At 58.1% G+C, this 26,167-nt stretch overlaps 8 protein-coding genes across 8 annotated transcripts; 4 read left to right on the top strand and 4 right to left on the bottom strand.

The window, feature by feature from the left end:
• Positions 1 to 2,224: 2,224 nt before the first annotated feature.
• PSEUBRA_003523 (Initiation factor 2B-related) lies at positions 2,225 to 3,850 on the top strand (the record flags this gene model as incomplete). Its single annotated transcript, XM_016436634.1, has 1 exon — positions 2,225 to 3,850. The coding sequence occupies one exon, from the start codon at positions 2,225 to 2,227 to the stop codon at positions 3,848 to 3,850; it is 1,626 nt and encodes a 541-aa protein (XP_016292055.1).
• A 241-nt stretch (positions 3,851 to 4,091) lies between these two features.
• On the top strand, positions 4,092 to 5,224 carry PSEUBRA_003522 (uncharacterized protein; the record flags this gene model as incomplete). The annotated part of the gene is made up of 2 exons (XM_016436647.1): positions 4,092 to 4,733; positions 4,802 to 5,224. 2 exons carry the CDS (start codon positions 4,092 to 4,094, stop codon positions 5,222 to 5,224), a joined length of 1,065 nt encoding a protein of 354 aa, XP_016292054.1.
• Positions 5,225 to 5,308: 84 nt separating this feature from the next.
• PSEUBRA_003521 (Endonuclease/exonuclease/phosphatase) lies at positions 5,309 to 7,384 on the bottom strand (the record flags this gene model as incomplete). The annotated part of the gene is made up of 1 exon (XM_016436601.1): positions 5,309 to 7,384. The coding sequence occupies one exon, from the start codon at positions 7,382 to 7,384 to the stop codon at positions 5,309 to 5,311; it is 2,076 nt and encodes a 691-aa protein (XP_016292053.1).
• Positions 7,385 to 7,786: 402 nt separating this feature from the next.
• PSEUBRA_003520 (GWT1) lies at positions 7,787 to 10,057 on the top strand (the record flags this gene model as incomplete). The annotated part of the gene is made up of 1 exon (XM_059465091.1): positions 7,787 to 10,057. The coding sequence occupies one exon, from the start codon at positions 7,787 to 7,789 to the stop codon at positions 10,055 to 10,057; it is 2,271 nt and encodes a 756-aa protein (XP_059321416.1).
• A 139-nt stretch (positions 10,058 to 10,196) lies between these two features.
• PSEUBRA_003519 (uncharacterized protein) lies at positions 10,197 to 10,820 on the bottom strand (the record flags this gene model as incomplete). The annotated part of the gene is made up of 1 exon (XM_059465090.1): positions 10,197 to 10,820. The coding sequence occupies one exon, from the start codon at positions 10,818 to 10,820 to the stop codon at positions 10,197 to 10,199; it is 624 nt and encodes a 207-aa protein (XP_059321415.1).
• Positions 10,821 to 11,342: 522 nt separating this feature from the next.
• PSEUBRA_003518 (DNA/RNA helicase, DEAD/DEAH box type, N-terminal) lies at positions 11,343 to 13,262 on the bottom strand (the record flags this gene model as incomplete). The annotated part of the gene is made up of 1 exon (XM_016436603.2): positions 11,343 to 13,262. One exon carries the CDS (start codon positions 13,260 to 13,262, stop codon positions 11,343 to 11,345), a length of 1,920 nt encoding a protein of 639 aa, XP_016292052.2.
• Positions 13,263 to 13,823: 561 nt separating this feature from the next.
• On the top strand, positions 13,824 to 16,973 carry PSEUBRA_003517 (Biotin/lipoate A/B protein ligase; the record flags this gene model as incomplete). The annotated part of the gene is made up of 1 exon (XM_059465089.1): positions 13,824 to 16,973. One exon carries the CDS (start codon positions 13,824 to 13,826, stop codon positions 16,971 to 16,973), a length of 3,150 nt encoding a protein of 1,049 aa, XP_059320626.1.
• A 603-nt stretch (positions 16,974 to 17,576) lies between these two features.
• Positions 17,577 to 20,906, bottom strand: PSEUBRA_003516 (uncharacterized protein; the record flags this gene model as incomplete). The annotated part of the gene is made up of 1 exon (XM_059465088.1): positions 17,577 to 20,906. One exon carries the CDS (start codon positions 20,904 to 20,906, stop codon positions 17,577 to 17,579), a length of 3,330 nt encoding a protein of 1,109 aa, XP_059320625.1.
• Between the last annotated feature and the right edge of the window lie 5,261 nt (positions 20,907 to 26,167).

The following is a 26,167-nucleotide window of genomic DNA, read 5'->3' as shown; positions in this document are numbered from 1 at the left end:
AAGCTGACTCCTTTTCCCGAACGTATTTGGATGTCAAAGTGGTGCGGAGCTCAGCTGAGCTGCAAGGGGTCCATTGTCTTGAGCCGTTGCTCGTCACTGCCAAGCAAGCTTGTCCTAGCCCAAATCGTCACAGGGGTAGCCTGATCAGACTCAATATAAGCCGGCCAACCTTATTCACTGCTTGTGATCGGCTTTCGATGTAGTGCTCGATCGTGGAAGGGTATCAAAGCAAAGCAAGGAGGGCGGGAGTCGCATGGCGTTGTTCGATCAACAGAAAGACGCAAGGGGTCGGTGGGTTGAGCGGGAGCGTTCCTTGAGAACGGCTGCCCCGCGTGGTGCCTAAGCGAGCTGCGGTACCGCACAATGAAATATGCACACGCACAGGCTTTGACAAGTCAACTACAATGCAGCGTAGCATGCAGCTCGTCGACCTTGCAGGCTTGGTCCGCGGGCGATTGGGCGTGACAGGCCAAAAGCATCAACGCGTGCCAAGACTGATTTGCAAGTTCCCACGCCGAATTGAATCATCCGACGCCGCCGTCACCAGCCACAACGATAACCCTTGTAGATTCTTGTCGATGCAGATCAGCGAGACAATCTGTCGGGACTTCCATCGATTCGCCTCACTAAGCTTGCCTCTTCCATTGTCGTAACATCGGCTTTGCTCGCCGAAGAGCGATGTAGAGGCTTCCTCTTCACGCGAGATGCAGTTCAGTGACTTCGTACATGTCGCTTAGGTCGAGCGTGGGATTTGGCGTGTGTTGGACAGTGAGGAGCGGCAATTCCGATCCAATCTGCACGCATGCCTGCCGCCACAAATCGTAAGCCATTCTCACTCGCTTGCCATGCCTGTTGCATTCATTGTTGCCACCCTGCAACTCGACTCGCAGCCGTCGGCTCTTCCAGACAAGCTTTTGGACACCGAGGCATGACTGGACATTGTTCAAGAGACGCTCTTCGACGTCGTCCGATCCGCCGTCGCACTGTGACTTCGGGATCCGCAGCGTGACAGGGTGCGATCCGGGCGCCCTCGTGTGTCGATCCGACGGAGCGCCACTCTGCTATGGACTCAACTTGATGCGCTGCATCCGAACTTATTCGCCTCTTCGGGAAGGGCTTGCCAAGGCTTCTGCATGCGCACCCAGTGGTATCAACTCTCCGCTGTCACCACGGCACTAGACCCCTCACTCAAGCCCACCGGAGCGTTCCTGGACCGAGTACCGCTCGCAACGGCCCCTGACACCATCGTGGCCCAAGCTCAGGGCGCCTAGCATCGTTCCTGACCCGCGCCGTCGACCATCGCATGACCTGCGCTGGCCATGGGACGGTGCTCGAGTCGCAACGAGTGCAGTCCGGTCCCACGCACGCCGCAGTCCAAATGCAGCAACGCGACCGTGCAGGGACACAAAGTTTAAGCGAGGTCTTCACGTGTAGTTCACCGCCAACTTAAATTTGTCCTAAGCGAGACAAGTTGCCACGCTTCGCAGCAGCAGCAGCCGCAGCCACCCTCTTTTCTGAGAGCATGTCGAGTCGAGCCGTGCTGCTTGGTACGCCCGGTGTGCCTGGTCCACAAAAATGATCCACAGATTAATGCTCGCAAAGACCCCGTCCGACCAGCAACAATCTTTCTCTCGCAACACAACCAAGATGAGCGTTCGTTGGATATCTGTACGGCCGAACGAGGCTGAACCTGATTCTCTTACTGAGTATCATGGTATCCGACCTTGCAGGGCCATCATTGTTAAGTCAAAAGCACATCGACATCTTCTGTAGCGCGCCCCTAGGACCTTGCAGCTTGACTGGGCAGACAAAGGGTGATGACGACTGCAAGAACCTGTCAGGCACAGCGCTGTCCATGCGAGTTCGGAATTATGTGTCGCGGGGACGGAATTGCTCCTGCTAGCAAGCGACGCTCTTCACAAACAATCGAGCTTGCACGATGCATGTCGCCTAGGGCCCTCAGGGGCGATGTCAGCTCCAACGTCGGCCTTGAAGAGAGACGACGACGGCGGCGTAGTGCTAAATCTCGGAAACGCGTTGTTAGGCCGTCGTATCGTCGAAATGAGTCACAGTCTCTTACTAGTCTAACAGCTTTAGGAAATTTCGCGAGCTGCGCGGGTCCGATTGGAAAAAAGTTGGCTGCGGACACCCTTTCTTCCTAGTTAACTGCTTCCACACCATCATCATCGTCGGAACGCAAGCTACGCACCGTCGAACGCTGATCATGTCGGACTCGAAAGCACCAGCAGAAACACCAGCGGGCGCTACTCAAGCAACAAGCTCTAGCGCAGCTGCAGGTCCCAGCACAGCGACGACCTCAAAGCCAGCCGAGGCAGCTAAGCAACTCGCAAAGGAAAGCGCCAACGACAAGAAGTCGGCCAAGGAGCTCAAGGCCGCGCGCAGAGCAGCCAAGGTAGCTGAGAGGGGTCCGGAAGCGGCTTCTACGCCTCACAAGGGACCGCCAGCAGCCGGTGCTGCTCAGCGAGGCGGTGCGGCAGACCGCAGCCAGCAGTCGAGTCGCGATAATGCTCAAGGAGGAAGGCGACCCGGATCCTCATCTGCAAACAACGCCGGAGGCAACGCAAGGATAGCAGGTGGGAGTAGCGGTGCAAGCGGAGCCGCAATAGCGTCAGCGAGTGCTGCTGCTGGTGCGACAGGGGCTGCCGTGGCCTCGACCGGCGGAGCAAGGAAAGGCGCACACGATGCTGAAGTCGCCGCAAAAGCGATCCCTCAGCATCCCAGCGTCGCCCTCTTTGGCAATGTCTCCTCCGGCAAGCCGCACAATGCGCACATTGCAGCCCTCGTCTCGGCCTCGTTCCGCTCCAACATCCACCCTTCCATCTTGCGGCTCTCGTCCCAGCTGGCACAGTACAAGCTCATGGGCGCCGACACTCGCGCCATCGCTCTGCTGCGCGCCATGGCCGACGTCATTCGCGACTACACCACTCCCCGAGGCGAGATGCTCAATCGTGATCTCCTCAAGACGGTCTCTGTTCAGGTCGGGCACCTCGTCGATGCGCGTGCACTTGGCACCTCGCAGGGTGTCGCGGTACGATACCTCAAGTACGAAATCTCGGTCGTCAGTGCGGACCTCACAGAAGACGAGGCGAAAGAACACCTGCTCGAACGCATCGACCACTTTGTACGCGATCGAATCGTCTACGCATCCAAGATCATCCGCACCCAGGCGGGTAACAAGATCAAGGACGGCGATGTGGTCATGACCTTTGCGCGCTCGTCGGTTGTTGAAGGCACGCTTCTTGCTGCATGGCAGCGTGGGGTCCGCTTCGAGGTGATCGTTGTTGACACTCGACCTCTGCTCGAGGGCAAAGCGTTGTTGTCGGTGCTGCTTGCGGCCGGGATTCCGTGCACGTATGGCCTGATCTCGAGCCTCTCGTCGCTCATGCCGCGGGCGGACATTTTGCTTCTAGGCACATCGGCGCTTCTTGCCAACGGTGCACTCTACTCTCGCGCCGGCACAGCCACCTGTGCAATGATGGCAAAGGAAAAGGGCATCCCCGTCATCGTCTGCTGCGAGACGTACAAGTTTTCGGAGCGCGTGCAGCTCGATTCGTTCGTCCAAAACGAGGCGGGCAACCCGAGAGACTTGCTCCTGCCATCGTCGGAGGAGGCTTTCGATGCGGAGGAGGACAGTGAAAAGGAGAGGAAGGGAGGGCTGATCGATGTCAAGGAGTGGGAGACTTCGCCGAATCTGGCGGTGGTCAACCTGCTGTACGATGTGACCCCGCCGAGGTTCATCTCGGCCGTGGCGAGCGAGGTCGGACTGTCTGGGCCCGAGAGTGTGGGTGTCATTCTGCGCGATTACAAGAGCGTGCTGTATGGTGTTTAGACGCACACTCAATGATGATTGCGAAACGCTTATTGTGTGTGTGTGTGTGTGTCAGGTTGGGGTGGTCGACGTTTGAGGCGAGGTGCTTCGCAGAAAGCCCGTCGAGTTGAGATGGTGGGAGCGCAAAACCTGATTTTGCCTCCACTTGATGCAGCCGGTTTTGATTCGAGAAGAAACGTCGGGTGCTTCTAGCTTCCTGCTCATCGTCACCGTCCTCACCGTTGGGCTGATACGAGCAACGATGTCGGTGAGATCTGCATTGAGAGCGATGCACACCGTCGCCCGCGTGGCTGGACCATCGCGCGCCGCCATCCCCGCCCGTTCAGCGATACAGCCTCGACTACGATCCCGGCAATCTTCACGATCGATCGCATCGAGCTCGCGCACCTCAGAATCTCCATCAGCTAGCTCGTCTCAGACACCCATTGGTAGCAGTAGCAGCAGCAGTCCACACCACACCACGCACAGCGCACCAGATGCAAGCACACTTCTGCTCCTTGACTCGATCCCACACATCCCACAATATGGCTTCACCCGGCAGGCCTACCTGCGCACCTCTGCCGACCCCCTCGACACCGACGAGCTGTCCAAACGCATGCGCGTCGTCTCGACGCTCTTCCCTGGTCCGGAGTCCTCCTTTGACGCGAAGCTGTTTGAAGCGTGGAACAGCCTATGCGACCTATCTGTGATACACGGTGTCTCGCCCGAAACCGTGCTGGCGTCGCTGCGGACCGGGGAAGAAGCGGGCAAGACGCAGGGTAAGCCCGTGAACACGCGCAAGAATCTCTCCAAGGCAGAGGAGCGGGCGGCGATAGAGAAGGTAGCAGCTGTGATTGAAGAAAGGTTGCGACTGAGCTGGTCCGTTCGGGGGCATCTGACACAGGTACGCTTTCCCCCACCACACTTCTTCCAGACTCACACGCTGACACTCCTCCATTTGATCTCGCATAGGGTATCACATCCTTGTCCACCTTGTCGCCAACATCATCGACCCTCCACTCGGTGTTTCCGCACCAAACGGTGCTACCCAACCTACCCACGCCTCTTCCGCTGCTAAATCTCACCTCGGGCTTCATCTCGACGGTGCTGACGCATCCGACTGTCCAAGCGCGCACGGGGTACATCGACCCGGATGGTCCCGACTGGTATTCGTTGCGGACGAGGCTGACGCTCGCATATACCGCAGCAACACTTCACGCTGCCTCGCCGAGCATTGCGCACTTTCAGGACACGCAGCGGCTGTTCAGACGGGCTGTGGAGGGGAGGGAGACGGGGTTGGCAGCCACACTGGGCGGGATAGCCGGCAATGCCGGTGAATGGGTGCGGTGGGGTGGGAGGGGCTGGTTGGGCGTTCTCAGGAGTCTAGGTCTATAATCTTGCGGCTTGTATCGTCACTTGATGCTGCCGCGAGAACCATGACCTTCGGCACACATCTGCAACGTCGTTTGATGCTACATTTCATCGAATGCGCACAAGAAACGTCGCCCTGACAGGCCTGTGATCGCTGAACTTGAGATCCGTCACTGCCTCATACGACTGTAACACCACTCCTTGTCTCCTCTGCTTCTCCCTCTCCTTCTCCTCTTCCCCATCCTCGCCTTCCCACGTCGCACTCTCCCCTTGGTCCTCCCACTCACTCGTCACGGCCCACAGGATCCGATCCGTCCACGCGGGAACCCTCTCCTTCTCGCTCGTGTCATATCGATCTGTACCCTTGTCGAACTTGTACGTGGGTGCAAAGTCCAGCGGTCCTTCGTGGAAGTCGTCGAAGAGCGAACCGGATGTGCGAAGCGATTCCAGCTGGTCGTATCGGTAAAGCGTGGGGTAGTCGCGTTGACGGATCAATCGATGGGCTTCCGAGTGCGAGATGTCGAGACGGAAGTTGAGGTCGCCGAAATGGATGACGAGGTCGTGCGACAGGATGGCGTGTTCGACGTAGGGGATGGTGGTGTGGGCGGTGGTGGTGGGTGGCGGGGAGGTGGAGGGGGGACGAAAGGAGGCGGTGATGGAGTTCGAAGAGGCTTCCGTCAGCTCGGTTGCTAACCTGGGTGGTGGAGTGAGGGTCTCGGCGGCGGCGTGAAGAGTGGGTGGTTCGTCGTTGCTCCCATCAACGCTGCTCTCGTTGCTACCATTTGGTGGATCGACAGCGACAGTGTCCTCCTTGACCTTCTGACTCGTCTTAAACCGCTTCTCCTCTCGTTCTACCCCTTCGCCATCAAATGCATGCCGCCCAGGCGTCTCCCAAAAGTCCATCATCCTCGGCTGCTCCACCCGAAACCGCAAACGCTTGTAGATCTCGTTCCAATCCCAACACCTCCTTTCCATCGCCTGCAGCCCTTCAAACGCGCTGAGATGGGAATTGACAAAGCACAGCGTCCTGTTCCCTACCTTCATCCTCACTGCCACCGCGCCCTTGTTCGCAACGAACCCTCCCAGCCCTACACCAACACTCGCCGTCACGACCTCCTCGAGCTCCGCCTTCACCTCCGCCCGTGCAAACGCCAGGATCATCAGCCCCACCAGCTGCTTTGCGGCGATCTTGCGATACCGCTCGGCACGTCTTCCGAGAGCATGGATGATCGCTCGTGTCCATGCCTCTTCTCGGGCTGGAGAGTGGTACAAATATGCACCGGACGAATTGTCCACTTCCTGAAAGCCGACGATGATCAAGTCAGGATCCTCTTCTGCGCGGATCCACTTTTTGAGTCCGATGATCGTCGGGATGTCGTCCGCGGGGAGGTGGCTGTTGACATTAAAACTGCCGACCGAGATGCGCAGGTCGTTGGAGGTCGGGGAGGCTGGTCGGGGCGGCTCTTGCCGCGCAGCCGTGCTCGGAAGAAATCCGCTGTGGGAGAATCGCGAGAAGATGGGCGTTTCTTTCACCGGACCATGATGTGGCCGAGAGAGGTCTTCCGTGTAAGCCTTCATCCATTGATGCGACCTGTCTATTGAGAAGGCTTCGTCTTCCGCCACTTTGAGTAGGTCTTTGAGCACGCTGAGGAAGTCTTTGAGCCCCGCAGCGTCGCTTGTGATCCCACTCGCAGACTGGGTGGAGTGCGAAAGGGTGAACTTGAGTGCGGCATTCGAGCTCTCGGTTTTGGTATCGAACAGATCGGGTACGACGCTCTCGAGCAGCGTGTGGATGGTCGGCAGCGTCTGTGGCAGACTCGACAGACCTAGCGTCGTAGCTGAGGGGGGACGATTACGTGGAGTGGCAGCAGAGGCGGTGAGACCTTGCTGCGGCTCAATCTCGATTTTGAGATCCGGCAGGATGGGGATTACGTCCAGGAGGATGGCGGTGGAAGGATCTTTGCGACGCGGCTTGATGATGAGGACTGCACATTGCTCCACGTTGAACGAGATGTTGGAGACGATGACGAAGATGCGTTGTGTGTGCGTGAGAGGTGTACTGCTGCTACTGGCGGTGGAGGCCTGGGTGGTAGAGGGGTCGTATGTTACGAGAGCGAGTTTGGGGAGCTCGTCTGGGGTGAGGATGGTCGATGCTAGAAGGTATGGATCGGGTGTCGTCGACATCTTGCACAATGTCGATGGAGCTGCAATAGCAGCTCAGCAAAGGCCGATTCCTTCGGACTTGGCAACGAGGATGAAGGATGGGAGGCTGGAGGAGGAGGATGGTGTAGAGGCAAGAGTCTTGTTTGCTCTACCAGGCGAGCTACATGGCCCCTGATTCATGCATGCCAACTCCATGTGGAGGGACCGTGCTCAAAAAATAGGGTTCAGGCGGCGCCGGTCAAAGGCCGACGACGACGAACGGCGTCTTGACGTTCTTCTCGTCCAATTACTACCGACGGCCACGACTACATCAACATCACCAGCAGCTTTCGTCTTCGTAAAAGGCACTTTCAAAGCCAGAACGATCCGATTCATCATGCTTTGACGCCCTTGGCAGCTCCAGGCTTGACTTGCATCTTCACGATGGATCGTCCGGTCGGCGGCAGAGGTGCTCATGACCCTCTCGCTGCGGTGGATGCTGGCCATCGCCATCGCACTCACCACCAGCAATACGAACATAGCAGCCAACATGATCCACCACCACTCGGAAACATCGCGCTCCCAATTTCATACCATCCAGCTGTTGGCACGGCTGTCTCCGCGGACAGCGCTTCGTACAAACAACTCAAGGAGGCCTGGATCGCCGACCAGACCGGCAGCTCGATTCACTCCATCAATGCTCTCGGCCTTGTCATGCTTCTCACCTACGCGGTATGGGCCGTGCTCAGGGCAAAACGTATTCGTTTCGTGCGCGCACAACATCGACGTCCACCGCGAGAGCTGGCAACACTAGCATCAATATCGACCGCGACAGCAAGTTTGTCCGACTGGCAGCTCGAGTTTCTCATCCTCATCGTTCCAGCTGTCAGCGCACACACTGTGCTAGCTACTCATCTCATCGCGACAAACTGTGTGCTGCTTGCTGTGCTGGCCTTTTTAATCCGCAGCGGACCACCATTACCGGGCCACCTGCGGCCCAACAAGGACAAGAGGCAGAAACGACACTGGTCCAAGAAGGAGTCCGACGATGACAGCGCCGATGAGGACCACAAAGCATCGGTTCCGTCTGACTCTACTGACACGATTGCTGCAGAGGCAGATCTGCCATTCCGTGTGTCAGTCGACTCAGCAGCCGACGCCGCACATGCAGCTGCTGCTCCGCCTACCTTCTACGATGGACCCGGCTCGCCCTTGCGCCTGGACACGGAGCTGTCGCTGGACACAGCGATCGACACGGCATCTCGAAGTCCAAATCCTGGCTCGTCCACCTCAGCGACCTCTTCTCGAAACACAGACGCTTCGCTGCTGTCGCCTGCGGGAGCGTCCACCTCAGCTTCTTCCTCGCCCAAACGGGCGGAACTGACCGCACTCAGAACGACAGCCATCCAGCAGCCTCATTCACGCGATGGATCCGATGCGCAGTCTCTGGCGTCAGCATCGTCGACCCTGTCGCCTCTAGCGAGAAGCGTCGTGGACCCGCTCGGCAAAGCCAGGCAGCAGTCATCGCTGGACCACTCGACATCTTCGATCGACGATTCTTCCGCTCGACGAGGTCCGACTCGCACCTCATCCTCAACACCATCGTCCACGACAATGGATCGCAACCTCTTCGTCCGGCCCCAACCCTTCCTGACCGTCTACCGCGCACACATGATGCTGGTCACAATCATCTCGATCCTCGCCGTCGACTTTCCGGTCTTCCCGCGTTTTCTTTCGAAATGCGAATCCTTCGGCACCAGCTGGATGGACATGGGGGTTGGCTCATTCGTTTTTTCGCTTGGCATCATTTCGGCTCTTCCCTTCCTCAAGAGTCCGCGCAATCGGTTTCGGCCGCTGAAACAGCAGCTTCTGTCGGACTTTCGCAAGGCTCTCCCGCTGCTGGTGCTGGGTTCCGTGCGGGTGGTCATGGTCAAGGGCGTGGAGTATCCGGAGCATCTCAGCGAGTACGGCGTGCATTGGAATTTTTTCATCACGCTCAGCGTTTTGCCGTTTGCAGCGACGTTGTCGAGACCTTTTGCGCGGGTCATTCGGTATAGCCTGCTCGGTCTTGCGCTCACGCTGTCCCACCAAACCCTGCTGAAGTTGACGCAATGGCAGGAGTGGGCGTTGTCCGACACAATCCCACGAACCACGTTGGCAAGCCAAAACAAGGAAGGTCTCACGAGTATGGTCGGGTATCTGGCGATCTTCTATATCGGTCTCGATCTGGGGCATTACGTTCTACCGCTCGATCCGTATTTCGCGTATCGCAAGCTGAGGCGGAGAAGAACAAGACCGCGGACGGACAAGTTGGCCATGGTTCTGGGCAGTCTCGCCGTCCTTTGGTGGGCCGCTTACGCCATGACGGGTGCGGTGGGATTGCGAACCAGTCGACGACTCGCAAATTTGCCCTACGTACTGTGGGTCGTCGCGTTCAACACGTCGTTTTTGCTCGCATACGTGCTGGTGTACTTGTGGGTGCTGCAACCTGCTGAGGGGCAAGACGGGGTGACACCGGGACTGTTGGAGGATGTGAATCGACACTCGTTGACGGTGTTTTTGGTCGCGAACCTCCTAACGGGGCTGGTGAACGTGACGGTGAGGACAATGTATACGAGCGACGCGGTGGCGGTGGGGATTCTGCTGGTGTATACGGGTGTGTGCTGTGGGCTGGCAAGGGAAATGTCGAGGAGAGGGATACGACTCAGATTGTAGATCAGCAGACATCACACTTTGAAAAGGATCGATCATAACAGCGATGGCGATTGCGCAACTCGAATAGAATGAGAGGTCAAATCGAAGATCGTGATTCGGATGAATACGAGGTATCACTCGTGATAGCGCCGAGGGCTGCTCAGTTGCCATCAGGGAAGATGAACGGGGCACCAGATCCGCCGCTACCGGCGGCACCACCAGTGCCAGTCTGAGTCTGATCACCTCCAGTCTGACCCGACACCGGAGCCGTCTGAATGAACGGAGGCGGCACCGTTTGGCCCCCACCGTTATCGTTCGGAACAGCCCGGAAACTGCCATCGGACATCAACACGGCCACAGGATAAACCTGTCCCTTTTCCACCCTACCATTCGCATTCACACCTTCCACGCCCAGCTGCTGGGCCATCGGCACCTTCTGCTGCACCCTGTCGTCCTCCTGACGTTCCTCTCGTCGAGGCGACTCGTCCCTTTCGTGGTCATCGAACAGGTGGTGCGCAGCAATGCCGCCCGCGGTACCGGCAAAGACTGCTCCACCGGCAAGAGCCGTGCCCCCAGCAACGGTGCGCAGCATCGAGCCGGAGGAGCTGCCGAACATACCACCACCACGGCTGGAGGGTGGGGAGGAGTGGTGCGAGTGGTGAGAACGCTTGATGAACTTGAGGTCCTCGTTCGGCTTGGAGGAGGCCGCGGGCGAGGCCAAGGCTGAGTGAGTCAGGGTGAGGCCCAGAAGGAGGGAGGTGAGGAGTGGAGTGGTGAAACGCATCTTGCCGCTATCGGAACAGTGATTGAAGGATGTAGACGGCAGATGTTGGGACTAGCTTGATGCTGATCGAATGACGAGAGGGCAAGGCTGCGAAAGGGGCTGAGGGGTGTTTACGATATAAGTACTCCTGCGGACGCTGCGAGGCTCCCTTAAGCTACTCACCATTGCAGCCGTTGCCTGTCTTTGCGTCAACCTGACCAACAGTCGAATCACATTCATCTCCCTTTTCAGTCGCCCACTCACCCTCACATGATCCGGTCGAGACCGACTTCATCCTGCGAAGACGCCATCCGCACGCTCGCCCTTTTCCCACGCAGCTGTCCAGTGGTTGATGAGACCGAGCGTGGGGGTTGCTCTTCATCACCGGGTCGCCATCCGTCTCACAACCCCACTCAATCTGCAAAATTCCCGTTACACGCTCATCGCTTGATCACAAGTCCAGGCTGCAACGTCACAGTGGGCAATGGTGAGCAGTTGTAGCTCGAGCATCAATTCCAGCCTCTATCGCGCAAAGTATCGCATCTATCGCTTGTTGACATGACGTCCGCCCTGACCCTGACCCTGTCTCTTGAGCCCGTTGTCACCGCCTCCCCTACCCCCACCGCCGCCACCGTTCGACTTGCCAGGCAGCTCCCTGACAATGTTCAACCCCGACTTGCCCTTCAGGCCCATCATCGAAACCGTCTTTTGGAGCAACGGTGGGCCGACCCAGGCGCCACTCTCTCCCGCACCCCACTGCAGGATGTCGCGTGCGTACTCATTCGTCGACGCGATCAGCTGTTCCGGTGTCCACCTCAGCTGTTTGAGATAGGACTTGTAGAAACCGAGATGTGCCTGGTACGCCTGACTCCTTGTGGTCGGATCAATGCTCTGCATAGCACCGTCGACATTCGAAAGCACCTGGTTGAACGGCACTCCCGCCGAAGCCTCCACCTGGGCAATGTCGAGTTTTGTAATCGGCAACTTCCTCACATCGGCTTGGTTGAGGAAGAACGCTTCGAATTCGGCCAAGATGAGCACACCGCGGCCCTCCTTGCCCGCTCGAGCGGTTCGACCCAATCGATGAATGTACTGCTCCAGACTGCTTGGCACCCCGAGTTGGAGCACGAGCGAGATGCCCGGAATGTCGATACCACGAGCCGTGACGTCCGACGAGAACAAAATCCCCGAAGCGCTCGTCTGGAACGTCTCCATGGTTCTCGTGCGCATCGCCTGCGATTTGCGCGAGTGAATCTCAAAGATCGGACCCATCTTTGCATACGCCGACCCGCGCTGTGCTCGCAATTGCGTAAACACCGCTGCTGCCAACGACGTCGATCGCGCCGTCGGCAGGAAGACCAAGATCTTGTGGTTGGCAGGATACCGGATGGCTTCCGACAAGACCACCTGCAAGGCTCGCGGCAGACAGTCGCGCAGGGTGCAGACGTACGATTCTTGGGGCACGTGCTCGTGCGTGTTGGTGTCCTGCTCGGTGAGCGTCGAGATGAAGGCGTGGTCAGGTCGAAGTTTGGCTACTTCGTGAACGAAGGATGGGATCGTTGCCGAGAAGAAGAGCGATTGACGTTGGGAAGCGACCGGATCGGGGAGCATCTTGAGAATCTTTTCGAGCTCGTTGCGGAAACCCATGTCGAGCATGCGATCGGCCTCGTCGAGGACGAGCACCTTGAGGTTCTGACATGCCTTGCGAAGGTCGAGACCGGGAGAGTCGGAGGAAAGGTGGTCAAGAAGACGACCAGGAGTGGCGACGAGAAGGTCCTTGCGATCGCGCGAGAGACGCTTGCGCTCGGCTCCGATGTTGGTTCCGCCCACGACGTGCTGTACGGAGAAGGTGCCTTGGAGATTGGCGAGAAGCATCTGGGCTTCCTTCTCGATCTGCAGCGCCAGCTCGCGGGTGGGCGAGAGGACGAGCACAGAGATCGAGGTTTGAGGTGGCGGGCGAGGCAGAGCACACAGCTTCTGGATGGAAGGGATGAGGAAGGCAAGCGTCTTGCCCGTTCCGGTCTTTGCCTGTGCGAGAACGTCCTTGCCAGCGAGCGCCGTAGAGAGAGTCGCAGCTTGGACGGCCGACATGCTTGGGAAAGGAATCGCCGAGAGAAGTCGGTCGTCGATCTGACCCTTGAGGTCGGCGAACTTGTTATCGGTCAGGTAGACGGCAGCGTCTGTGCCAGGAGCGATTGCCTTGGGCGTCCACGTAGGTGTGCTGGTTCCAGAAGGCGCGGGTGTCTCGTCGGGAGTTGCGTCGACGCTGCTGACAACGTTTGAGCCTGGCTGCTGTGTTGCTCCACCGCGAGCGCCGCCACGGCCTCGTCCACGTCCACCACCTCGTCCTCTGCCGCCTCCGGGTGCGCCTCGGTTCCCACCTCGACCTCCTCGACCACGACCCCCGCCTCTGGCTGCTCCTCCTTGAGGATCGATTCTGTTCAACAAGCTATTCGAATCCATAGTTGTGATGATGCTTGTTCGTGATGGTGGGTCGGAGGAAAGCAGGACTGATGCACACACTTTGTGCTCAGTGCGCCCAAATTGACGTGAAAGTGCAATTTCTTCCAAAAATGCCGCTAAAAATCATTTTCTTCCCCTTTCTTGTGAGGTATTTCTTCCAATCGGCCGAGTGTGTTGCAACTCAGCCACGGCCTTTTGAGCGGCTACCGACCTGTCAAACCCTTTCTTCTCCGTTGACAACCTTGCAGACATCCTCCACCATCGTTGCGGAGCGGCGCCCTTTTGACGATGAAGGCCCGCTTAGCTCTAGCAAGAGCCTCTGCTGCAGGCCCGAGTAGCAGCATCGGCCTGTGCGCATCCATGCTGCACCAGGCTCGCCACATCGGATCACGAACCCTCGCGACCCAATCGGAGCCAACTGAGAGGACACCCTCCTTTCCCTTCCAAGGACTTGTCAATGACGCCTTGACCTCGGCAAACCCCCCTCACTTCCTCTTGTCGCCCACCGCGAGGCCATTGGCGAAAGGCTGGAAAACCGATGATGCCCCCACACGACCACAAATGCCATCGGCGCAAGTGGAGGCACCTCAATCGGACATCGTCGAGAGGACCCCACCCATCTCTGAAGCGACCGGAAGCAAGCTCTACGACAACCGAGCCATGCTGATCATCCGACTTATCCGTCTCAATCGCATCCTCTCCGCCATGACTGCCTTCGTTGATGACCTCGCCAACCCAGCCCGGAAACCTTTCACCTCCCAGCAACTCGAGAGCTTTGTCATCGCTTTGCGCGTCCAGAGCAAACAGCATCCCACAACACGGCCAGCTCCCAAATTTGTCGAGTCCACTACCGGATATCTCTGGAGACCCTCTATGCTGGATCCTTCCGTATCAGCAAAGACGCTGTCCATCCCAGCTCAGTGCATGTACGCCATGGCCACCATCTACGATGCTGGCCTCGAGCGCAACCTTCGTCCCACATCAAAAATGACTTCGGCAATGCTCTCCACCTTCGACGGTCACCTCGACGCTCAACAAATGCTCCGAGCTGCCGACAACGCCCTCTGCAATCTCGTACCGCCGGAAGCACACAACCCGGACGCGTGCCTGAGGCAGATAACCCACAGCGCATTGGCCAGCTTCATCCGCGTGTATGGCGGCATTGGTAAACCTGAGCTGGGTGAACAGCTGCTCAGAACATGGGCGAGTGCACAGAGAGTCGGCGAGACGCACGAGGACATGCCGATGCTCAATGCAGACGACCCGGTAGACTTGGCAGGTTGGGGCAACAACGCTGTGATTTGGACATCCTTGATCCGGTCTCGTGTTGACGCAGCCGACCACGAAGGCGCTCGTAGATGGCTGGATCGATATCGACTCGCGCTGCAGCCCTCAGAAAAGGATCTGCAACTCTCTTCAACGCCGCGACTGCCTACCGTGCCCGAACCTTATCTCGCATACATGGCCGGGATCCGCAGGCAAGCAGAAGCTCCCAGGTCCTCCGAGGCATTCATCCGAAGAATGTCGGCCAAGATTGGAGAAGTGATACGCCTCATGCGCGGCGATGGAGTCCCCATCACCAGCTCGACGCTCGCCTTTATCCTTGGTTTCGAAGCGAAAGTCGGCAGGACGGCCGGCGGCTCCGCGCTTCTCGAACAAGCCAGCAGCATCATTCGAGCCAATGTCGCAAACGATGCGGACCTTCTCCAAGCTCTGTTCAGCTTTCGCAGGTCCATCGCCAACACCGAAACGGCATCGACCACAGGACTCCGAGGCTCTTCTGCTAGAGCACAGGGCGGCGTGGAAGGCCTGCCGTCGACACGATCCCTGCTCCGTTCGCTCGTCCAGGTAGGCGAAGGCGAGATCCCTTCCTCGACTGAGAACCTGGCAGCCTGTCGAAATCGCCACATGCTCAATGGCGCCCTTCTGGCAGTCATGGCAGAGGCCGACTACCCGGCTGCCATCGTCGTGTTGAACCTGTTCGAGAGGTGGAGAATTACTCCTGCCACCAGCACGTACAGGACGGTCGTCAATGCTCTTCTCGCACAGGGACATCAAGCCGCACTCTTTTCCAACGAAGCATCGGAGAGATTCTCGGAGAGCAGGATGAATCTCGACACTGTACTGCAAAGCATGGCCCGTCAAGGCAACAATGAGCAGGCCGAGACCCTTCGCCTAGCCCTCGGCGACTCTTCCGCTCTCAGCGAGACCTCTGTCACCAGCGCTCAGCCCGCATCGCCGCTGCGTCAGACACAGTACCTCATCCGCACCCTCAATCAGGCCTGCGCCGCCGAGATCACATCTACAGACGCCTCACGCACGGTGCCGGGCTGGCTGACGGTGCGAAGGAACGCAGACAGGGAGGAGCCGCTATCGCACGACGAGGCGATGAAACGCGTGTCGTTCCTTGTGAGGACAGCACAGGATGAGTTGTTAGGTCCGAAAGAGCAGCGCAAGGACAACCCCTTCATTGGGTCGTCGCTTTCGCGGTCAAAAGGAAGTCGCTTTGCGACAGCGCCTTTGCTCACGCCTCGTCGGAACGGGATGGAGCAACCTCCGAAGCCAGCTAGACCATCGCAGCCCGGCACAAGAACGAAGCCAGTCTCCAATGGGGACAAGCAACGTTACATGCGGATCTCCTCCGCTCGTTCGGCAGCAGCACGCGCTCGGGCGTTCTCCACTTCAGCCCGAGCCCACAGTGAGACTGGAGCCAGCTGCGATCTGGCGTCAGCTACCAAAGGCGATTACACGCACCTTCCTCCCGTTCGCGCCATCTACATCCCTGGCTTTGTGCCGTACGACCTTGGCCTCGCGCTGCAAGAGCACCTTGTCAAGCAACGCTCGGACGCACGAGCCGCCCTGCGCGCTCTCTCGGACTCGACCTCCTCCTCCGCATCGACCCTCTCTGGACACAGCAGCATCTCGCCGTCCACCAGACAGTCGACGCTTGAAATCCTCGCAGCACAAGACACGCTGTTGCTCCTGCAGCACCGACCCGTTTACACGGAAGGCAGACGGCACGATACCGAAGACAACCTCGTCGCCACCGCTCTGCGCTCTCTCGGTGCCGACTACCACCTCACCAAACGCGGCGGTCAAATCACCTATCACGGTCCCGGTCAACTGGTTGGCTACCCCATCCTCAATCTGTCCAGTATGAACCTGGCCAGCCGGTGTTATGTGGACAAGATTCAGGATTCGCTCATCTCGCTTTTGGCTGCGCGCGGAATACTCACCGTGGACCCACCGGAGAACCACACCGGCGTATGGGCGGATGAGTACCACAAGATCGCGAGTATCGGCATTCAGGTGCGTCACCGCGTGAGCAGTCATGGTTTCGCACTGAATGTGGAGGGTCGGGCCATGGGTGGGTTTCGACATATCGTGGCCTGCGGCATTGTGGGGAGGAACATGACGTGTTTGCACGACAGATTGGATCCCAGTGGGCCGTTTGCGAGACACAATCCGGTGTTTGACGGTGAGCGCGATGTTAAGGAGAGCGTGGAGAGTGTGGCCAGGAGTTACAAGGATCATTTTGCGAGTGTGTTTGGTCGACGAGTAAGGGAGACCAGTGAGGAGGAGTTCGCGTTCGAGCTGGTCGAGGAGACGGACAGGGCGAGGCTGAGGGAGAAACTCAATGTTGAGGTTGGAGAGGAAGAGAGGGTGGTCAAGAGTGTCATGGTGGACGGTGTGATGGTGCGGGTCGAGTGAATGTTCGGGACGATGTGCAGGTCTGCTTCGTAGACTCCAGCCGATCAATCTGACACAGTTGCGAACGAGGGATTGCGCGGTTGCGTGCCTGAGCATCAGAAGACCGTTTGACGGCGCAAGCTGAGCCAGAGGCGACCAAAAGAGTCGCATGCCAGTGCGAGGACAGCGAGTGCTTTCGAGATTGTCAAGCTGACTGTTTGCCTTGGCACGCAGGGGCTCATCGAATAATACGAGCGGTCGAGATGCCAACCGCGGTCGACGTGCGGTCAGGGCCAACGACACTGCACTGCGTCTTTGGACGGCGCAAGCAAGGCGGAGGCCACACCGTTTTGCTCACCGGCAGAGCCCACTGAATCCTGTTGCACAAGTCAGCCGCTCCCAACGAGTCGAGATCAATGCCAAAGCTGCACTGCGTCCTTTGCGGGAAGAGCAAGGTCTCGCCGTTTGGCTTGTCACCACCGGCCACTGAAACCATGTCGCGCAAATTCGAGGTCACTGTCAAACGACGACTCACTGGCTCACACCAACTCAAGTCGGATCTCATCGGCCCCACACAGCTCACCGCGATCGCTTTGTGAAATATTGTTCAATGCAATGCAAACACTATGCTCGCTCCGACGTATGAATCACCACAAGCCTGGTCATGCCGTCTTCGCCGACCTCCTTCTTGGCAAACCGGAACGGTTTCCCTTCGTCTCCTGATGATGCGTCTTCCTCCGATGCATGCTTGTTGCGTCGGACTGGTGGCTGGGTTTGACCGTCGCGTTTGGCTGTCCATGCTCCTGCTGCGTTGGGTTTGGGGACGGGTACGCCGGCTGAGTTGCGTCTTGCCGACACGGACGGTGAGAGCGACTGTTGCGACACCTCAGGTACGATCGACGCCGCACTGTCAACGACCGCCCCTTCCATCGGGACCGAGCGCGAACGTCGGTGTGACGCCTGCCCCTCCTCGCCTTCGACCACCTCTGTGCTGACCTTTTCCTTGCCAAGCACCGCATTGCCTACAATCGACAGCTCCTCCGACATGGCCTGCGCAAGCGAAGACAGTCGCTGCGTCCAGTACCGACTGGTGCTCTGGCTGGGAAGTTGACCCTCCGACGTCCAGCCTGGTGTCGTGCTGCCAGATGCGTGCGTGTCGCGGCGTTGACTCTCAGGACGAATGGGACTCGTTGGCGAGTGGGCGAGGTGATGCTTGAGATGAGCAGATGCATCGTGTCGCGGTGGCGAGGTTGCTACGACCACGTCGTCGTGTGTGCTAGGGGCTACCAAGGGTCGACTGCGGATGTGACTCGAAGACGAGACGGCTCTCTGCTTGCCTGCCGAGGGCCTCGACACAGCAGCGCCTCGTGAAGGTGTAATCCTGCCAGTTATGTGCACCTGCTGCGAGTAGGATCCGACCGGACTAGTAAACGCTGAAGTTGCCTTCCTCGGTTCGACCGAATGACTCGCTCTGCGATAGCCAGTCATGCCCGTGGAAGGCCGTTGCGGGACCTGATGGCTCGAAACTTGACGCCACGAGAAGGGTTGGGCTGGCCGACCAGCGACAGGCACGCTGATGCCAAGCGCATCGACGTGCGATGGCCTGCGTGGAGATGCTACGGTCTCGGCGTTGTGAGAGGGAGATCTCCCAAGCCCAGCAGACTCGCGAATGAAAGCGGCATTGCCACCTAGGGATCTGCTTGTGTTCTCACCTTCGCTGGTCAGCCCAGGCGAAGCGGCGCGTTCGCGGGCACGACGGAAGGGTGGCAACGTATCAATGGGCACTGCTAGTCCCTCTTCACCACTGCCTCGGCGACTTGCTCCTGTCGGGTGCTGCATTTGCCAACTAGCGCGGCGTGAGCTTGACGCACTGCCACCTTCCGAGAGCCATCCTGACAGCAAGTTGGCCCGCTGCAGCGGGTCATATGCGTCCGAATCCGGCTCTGTGGGAGTAGGTGGAGCAGACTCTTCAAAGGCGTCAGGGAGGAAGCACATTGGATGCGAGAGCGAGTCCTTGGGCTTGAGCTTGCGTGAAAGCGGAGAAGTCTGGTTGGACCGCGAGGACTGCGACGCTCGAGTCGGCGATGTCGGTCCGGGCGAGGTCTTGCTTGCAGGGAATGGCGGGCCTTGTGAGGAGCTGCCAGACTGCCTGCGTGAAGATTGTTGGCTTGGTCCCGGCTGCGAGTCGCTGGGAGTCATTCGAGCAATGTGCTGTTCTGCTGATGGGTGCTTCGCCGGCTTGGCCGCTTCGCGTGATCCTTCGATAGCGTTGGACGGTAGACGAGGAGCAGCGTCTGATCGCAGACTGGCACCGTCTTCACTATGCTGCAGCAACGACTCTGCCAGACTTTGAATGTCGGATGCGTTCGACTGACTCAAATCGTCGTCGTCATCGTCATCGTCATTGTCCGAGTCGTCATCGTCGTCATCATCTTCGTCCGAATCGCCATCTTCTTCGTCCTCGCTATAGCCTGAGCCTTCTGAAGAGACGTCCTCGTGGATTTGATCCCATCGGCTCATCTGGGCTGCGGTCTGACCAGCTTGATTCGGTGCCGGTGAGCGAATGGGGTCGGTACCTCGTATGCCTCGAAGTCGTTGAGAGTACGCCAGCTTGTGCGGGGCCGGGCTGGCGGAGAGCTTGCTTTTCGACTTTCGTGTAGCATGGGCTGGTGACAACTTGGCCGATCGTTCTGGTTTGGGACAAGCCGCGAAAGCCAGGACCCTGCGGGAAGTTTCAGCAGCAGTTTGACCGTCGCTATCGCTGACAGCATGTACACTCTTGGAAGAGGAAGCTGTATCAGGATCGGATTCGCGACGAGCAGGTGTAACTGCGCCTTCCGCTGGTGATCTTCTCCTCTTGGAAGGAGCTGGGCTGATGAAGGTTAGCTTGCGTGATGATTGTGTGGGAACGGTCTGACGCTTATCGTTGTCACGGTCGCTGAAACTGGGCTTGGTGAAGATCGGAACCATTGTTGGCTGCTCCGACGGCTTTGTCAGCTCCAGCTCAATCGGCTCGTCCGCATTGTCGGCTGACTCGACACCCGGCGAGGTTCCGATGCTCGAACCACGAGAGTTGCTGCGCATAGCCCAGCTGGATCGGGTGGATGCCGTCTCGTCTCCCGCTGATGACCCGCTGTGCTGCCGCAATCTGGTCGAGGTAGTGACGGTGTGGGAATGCTGCTCCAAGGCTTCCGAGCTGAGATGGCCCGTCTGACGAGCTGCTCGCTCTGCTGCGCGTTCAAGGACATCGGCGTGCTCCTGAATCACCAGACTACGCTTCCTCGGGGCAATTTCAGTGTCTGACGGCTGTGCCGCTGCTGGGGTTGGCTCTGCTACTTGGACACGCGGTTGTGTCGAGGTTGTCGCTTCGGCGTGCGCGGATGCCGTCTCTTGTCGAGACGTATAGGCGGCAATGTGATCTTTCTGCGGCTCGACGAAGTGCAGACGGGGTCGAGACACTGTCACAGGAGCTTCGGTCGCCGTATATGCTTCCTTTCGCGCCCCGTCCAGACTCGCCCGGGCAGTCTCGGACTCTGCTCTGCGCAGAATACCCAGATTGGTTGTCGAGAGACTGCGGGGCGGTTGAGCAGACGATCCAGCCATAGCAGTTGACAGCAGCGACCGCTTCTTCGCCTCGTCGGAGTGTAAAGGACGTGAGACGGTCTCGTCGATGGGTTTGCGTGACGCTGCGAGAGCGAATGCGCCTGATGTTGCTTCGGGCGAAGTTGTCAGATGCGGCAGTATGCGCTTCTGAAAGCTGAGCGGTTCTGCCTCTGCTCTCGTCTCCATGTCAGCTGCAGGGTCGCTATCGGATTGTCGTAGCGCACTCGTCGTTACTTTCTCGTTGTCGTCCGTGCTTGTGAACTCGGATTGCTGAGCCTTAGCCTCCTGAACAGTGTTGCCCCTCAGCACAGAGGGTCTGCCCGGAGGAGTGACGAAGGTGATTGCGGGCATAACTGCGATTGTGCTGTCAGCAGAAGTCGAGTTGTCCCCGACCTAGGCTCGCAATGCCTTTGCTTCGATCCTGAAGAGCGTCAAGCCCTTCATCCAAGAGACCTCGCTGTATGCGGTTGCTACTTGAGCAACGTGAGGATGAAGCTTGCTCGAGCTCAGCGTCGAGCGGATGAGAGTCTGGGTGCCGGCATCGGCCAGCCAGTCGACAGCGTCCCGGGTTGCTCTGCCAGAACGGAAAGCTGTCCAAGATGAAGGACCGAGAAGCTCCCACTGGCACTCGATCCACCCTCCTCAGCAACGGCTAGGTACGAGCCCACTGCAACGCTGATTCGACGAAAGATGTGGTGGTAGGCCAGCGAAGCCGGTCGATGGCTAGCTTGTGTGGAGGTCGCGATGCTGATGGGTTGTGTTGGCCGTAATGAAGGTGCAAACGACAATGTCAGTCGACCATCAAGCGCGTCGGATGCTCTGCACCGTCATTTGTTCACGCAACGGCGATCTCGGGCCGCAGGGGGAGAGTGGACCCTTGACGCTTTACCGAGATCAGTGAGTGCACATTTGTGAGGCTTGCGTACCACACTTTCCTTTGGAAAGGCAGCACGCAAAACCTTTTTACGCCCACCGACTTACAATGTGTGAGTTGCGCCAATTGCTGCCGCTCTTTTGCCAATTTCACCTTGGGGGGGGGGCAGGCAGCAAGATCGATTTTGTTTCACTGTCAGCTGAGTGAATTTTGCCTTCTTCTCAGCAAGCAAAACTTCGGTAGTGCATCTCGTGCGGCAATTTTCGGTGCGTTCTGAGCCAAGATCGACAAAGGCTGCTGCGTCGAGGATCAGCGATTGCAGCTCAGTTCGAGGTCGAAGCTTTCACGTCGACTTCGCCTCTCTTGCTCAGGCGTGTCGTGCCCAATTCGAGCTCCATGCTCCCTGAGCTTGACCTTGTGTACGTGATGACTTGCGGCTGCGAGTCTAGGTCCGCAATGTCGATCGGTGCCGTACTTGCCCGCTTGACGCTGACCGGTCCTTCCCCTTATGCATGCACACTCATATCGCGGTCTCGCCAGCTTGCAAGCCACTCGCTCGCCTCGCGGGCCTACAAAACAGGGCGTCGCTCTGCTTGCAGTTGTCGCCAACGCAGCGCAGCGAGGCATCGCACGTGGCTTGTCGAGAAGCCAGGCTGTAGGCCTCCTCGTGAAGGATCTGTCGGCCGAAAAGACGCCTACGCAGAGTGATGCAATGAGAGCCTCGCCAGGCAAGCGAGATGGCTGTGCTACGCCTTATTAATTTTTTTGCAAAGTTTTCTCGTGTTAAGGCCGACTTCCGATGGCTCAGTGGGCCATTCGAACTTCCAGGTCTTGCTTATCTTGGTCGAGGCTCGCGGTGTAGCCAGAACGAGAGGATCAGGCACGGGTCTGGATCCTCTAGCTTCACTTTGCGAGAAGCGCACCGGTCAAAGAGAAGCCTCTCAGTTGAGCAGAGGTGTTGCGAGTCGCTTGCAGGGTTGCGAGGAGCCAAGTGGCCAGACGCAAGACTTTCCCACGCTCTCGACCTTGGCCATTTGGCTTGGCGGCACGCAGCGAGGCTGCTGTCTGGAGACCGATGCTATTTCTGCTGGCATAAAGGTCCTCTTCTCCGCATCAGGGTACCGTCTTGCAGACGCAGCGCTCTTTGTGAGCTGCGACGTAGCCAAGATGGCGGTTCGTTCCTCGATTGCGACACAGTGTCAGTTAGCCTCCTTCGTTCACGTCTGAGCATCCTCGGGGCACTTCAGGTTGCATTGCTGGACGCAGTGTGTCACCAGCTCACGCCGAGATGACATGCTTTCGTGTCTTGGACCCGGATTCCGGATGACAGCTCTCCTCTTTCGGCTGTGAGGTAGTACCGCATCGCCGTTCCTGAATGGTCTGCACGCGAAAACAGAGCCATTTGTTTGCCGGTGTCGTCGAGTCTTTCGGCAATGTTTTTTGAACGCCTTGAAGCGAGGCGCATCTTGGCCCGTACAGTGCCACGCTAATGCGGCCTGCGGATATACTGGCTTCGGCCAGGCACCACAGGCCGGTCTCGCACTCGCAGTTCCTCGCACTTCGTCGTCGCCGGCTGATGGTGCTGGAACGATGAGGCAGGCGTCGATACGAATTTGAAATGCGGCCGGCGAGACACGGGTCTCGTGAGACCCTTTCCTTGTGATGATCGCTTGGTCGCCGTGATTTCAGGGTCTACAGTCTGTGTCCGGCGTTCTGTCCGCAGTTGGGAAGGTCATGAAGCTGACACGCTGCTTCAGTAAGAGTCCGCACCTTGCGGGCTGATTGATAGTCATGGAACGATCGCTGCACATGATGATTTTGGTTGCAGATTGGACGCGTCCGACCTCCGGCTCTGAACTATATACCCATGAAAGCTCGCCTCGATGTTCCTACACCACGAGGCAATTTGTCGTGCATAGCCGGACTGGTCATTCATCTCGCAACGCTGGCGAGACATCCGCGAGCTCCAGCTGGCGAGCTCGAGCGGAAGACGAGGTCACCGCCGCTCCAATCCGTTGAGCCGCAGGGCAGACCATACGCCGGCCATTGGAAGGGGGTACGAAGAGACAAATTGGCGTTCAGATGCACGATACCGGCCAGTGTCTCGGATAGTAGCCGATGCCAGCTCGCTTTCCTTGAGTGAGAGTCTTCGTGCATGCTCGCATGTGCACCTGAATTTGCGCTGATAGATACGACCGCTGGCTGCATTCTGAAATGTGCGATTGCAAATTGGCACTATGCGCTGAAGAAGACACCGAAGACGAAGTGTCAGACCGAAGGCTGGGTCCAGAAGTTGAAGGATTGCCGGACCCACGAACGTGCTGTGAAGCCAGCCACGATCGATTGATAGAGTTTGGTGTGAGAGAGGAGGCAGTGCTCGCTTACGCCGTTCGGTTTCGCATACAGCCGCGCGTGGCTCGTGGCAGTCGCGGCAAAGGCGGAGGAGGCGAAGACGCCGTGTCAGGGTCCACAGCATGAATACGGCGAGAACAGCGAGCGCCGGTAGAGGCCAGACGCACCCGCGAAGATTTCGTATATTTGCACCTCGCCTAAGGTGGCAGGGTCTATTGAACGTCATTTGCTCGCGTTAAGGACAGTGCGGGGAGGGGCACGATCGCACGCTTTCGAAGTTCGAATCGACAAGAAGACGCCGTCGTCTTTGAGATAGGGCAAAAGGCTTGCTTGAGGGTGTTACTAGACAGCCGTCAGCCCCAGGACGATCTTGGCCCGATGTGAATTCGCTTTGCAACTTGTCTCGCTCTTGCCTAGGCTAGTACCAAGGTTGCCAAGAGGAAGCAAGAGCGGAGTCCGAGCCTCTGGGCAAGTGGTAGCGCGACGTCGGGACGACTCCGAAGGTGAGAGAGGGGAGCCGCTCCGCGACATAGTGGATGGGGAGGGTGAGGCGCACAATCGTGAACCACGCACGAAGCTGACCCTCGTTTCTGGGCTCTGCATCTCGGTAGTCGGAGTTTCAAGTTTCGCAATGATGCTCGAGCTTGGTTGTACGGCGCTTCAGCTCCCCCCGCCCATAGGTGGATCGATCGCCGAAGATCCCTGACGCCGCTAGTATAAGGGATCGATCGCCGAAACGGCAGCATGATCTGCAAGCATGGTCCGAGCATGGTCCGGCCTGTTGCCTTGAAGATGAGACGGTCTTTCGTAGAAGGCCATTCAACCGCAATAACGGAAGGGCTGATGGTGCCGAATGAGCGAACGCGCCTCCGATTCGTACTCCGCTCCGCTTGAAGTAACAAAGGGTGACAACCGTCCCACGATAGTGCCCGAAGCTTTTCATGTGCCGGTCAGCCTTCAGCGAGGCTGCCAACCCGCTCTGCAGATTCCGCGGATAGGACGAGATGTCGTTCAAGCGCAGTGATCGGCCACTCTTGTGGAGAGTGGATGTGTGAAAGTGACATTTAGCGTTGAAATCGACGCCTTGGTACATCGACGAGATCTCAGTGTCTCTTTGCAAACCAGATTGGCCATGTTGCTGATTGCAAGGCCTCCTGAATTGACGCCTATCGATGCAGTCTTCCTCGTTCCAGTTCTCGCAGAGTGTCATGATGTACCGACAAGGGGTCCCGAATGGGTGGAAGCTGCAGACGGCGATACGCCGTTGACGCCGCCCAGACCTGATCGTCGAGGCGCATCGATGCGAAAGAAAGATGATCATTATGGGGTTCAAGCGCCGAGACGAAGGATCAGCTGGCCACGCGAGACGGAAGCAGAAGCGGTCTTGTCGATCTTCTCAAGGTGTGGCCGGGGAAAGCGCTACGCGACTGAGCTACAGTAGCTTGGGAAGCGAGCAGTCCCCTCGATTTTTATGGCCACCTTGTTCCCTTTTTCGAGGGTGCCGATCGGCGGCCCTGACTTCGCCTACAGCGCTGACCCTAGGTTCGCTGGTAACATGGCCCAGCCCGCTCGTCAGAGGAGACCATACGAGCGACATCACCGCAGGAGAGAAGCGAAGCATGCTCCGATGTGAACGAATTCAAGTCGATGCGCTGTCAATGTCGGCGATCGCTTTGACTACGTGGCAGAAAAGAAGGATCTGCGATCTGCTTCATCGCGGGCTTTCAAAGTGATGCTGCGACCCAGATTGTGGTTGTCACCGAAGAGATGGCGGAGTGGATGCAGAGATCGACCTTGTGCATCGCCTGCCTATTGTGTGCGCTGGTCATGACCAACATGTACGCCAGCGTGGACATAGGTTATGATCATGATGGAGAGATCGAAATGCGCCTTTCTGCAGTGCATCCATCTCCATTCACAATTTGAAGCTCAGTCGACTTGAGTCATCTCGGACGTTGAAAAGAAGGTTGCGGCAGGCGCTGTCACAGCACAAGGGCGCAGCTGCTGCTGCCCCTAATTTTATGCGATTCGCGAGCTGCTTTTTCGACTCGAGTTTTGATTGCCGTGTTCTTTGGCGTTTGCTTGCCTCTCACGCTGCAGGGTTGGTCACTCGCATGGTCTGATGGAGTGTGTTGCTCTGGCGCGTGATGCGCATCGAGCTGACTCTCACGAGTGGGAATTTGCCGATGCTTGTCCCTTGAGTGATGATGCAGATGGGCGTAGGAGGCGTGCCGAGTGGGATTAACCTGCATCGGAAGGTTGCCGATCGAAGGCTTGCATTCTCTTTCGATTCGTGATGTCCTTTGCCAGCTCAACGAGGACGGTCCGCGATCGACCGTGCATTGAGGAGCGTCCTGGCACCCATGTTGTCACAGAATTGAGGGTG

Source organism: Kalmanozyma brasiliensis (assembly GCF_000497045.1).
Source record: "Kalmanozyma brasiliensis GHG001 unplaced genomic scaffold PSEUBRA_SCAF22, whole genome shotgun sequence".
Taxonomy (NCBI): Eukaryota; Fungi; Basidiomycota; class Ustilaginomycetes; order Ustilaginales; genus Kalmanozyma; species Kalmanozyma brasiliensis.
This window is presented reverse-complemented; position numbering and strand designations above follow the sequence as displayed.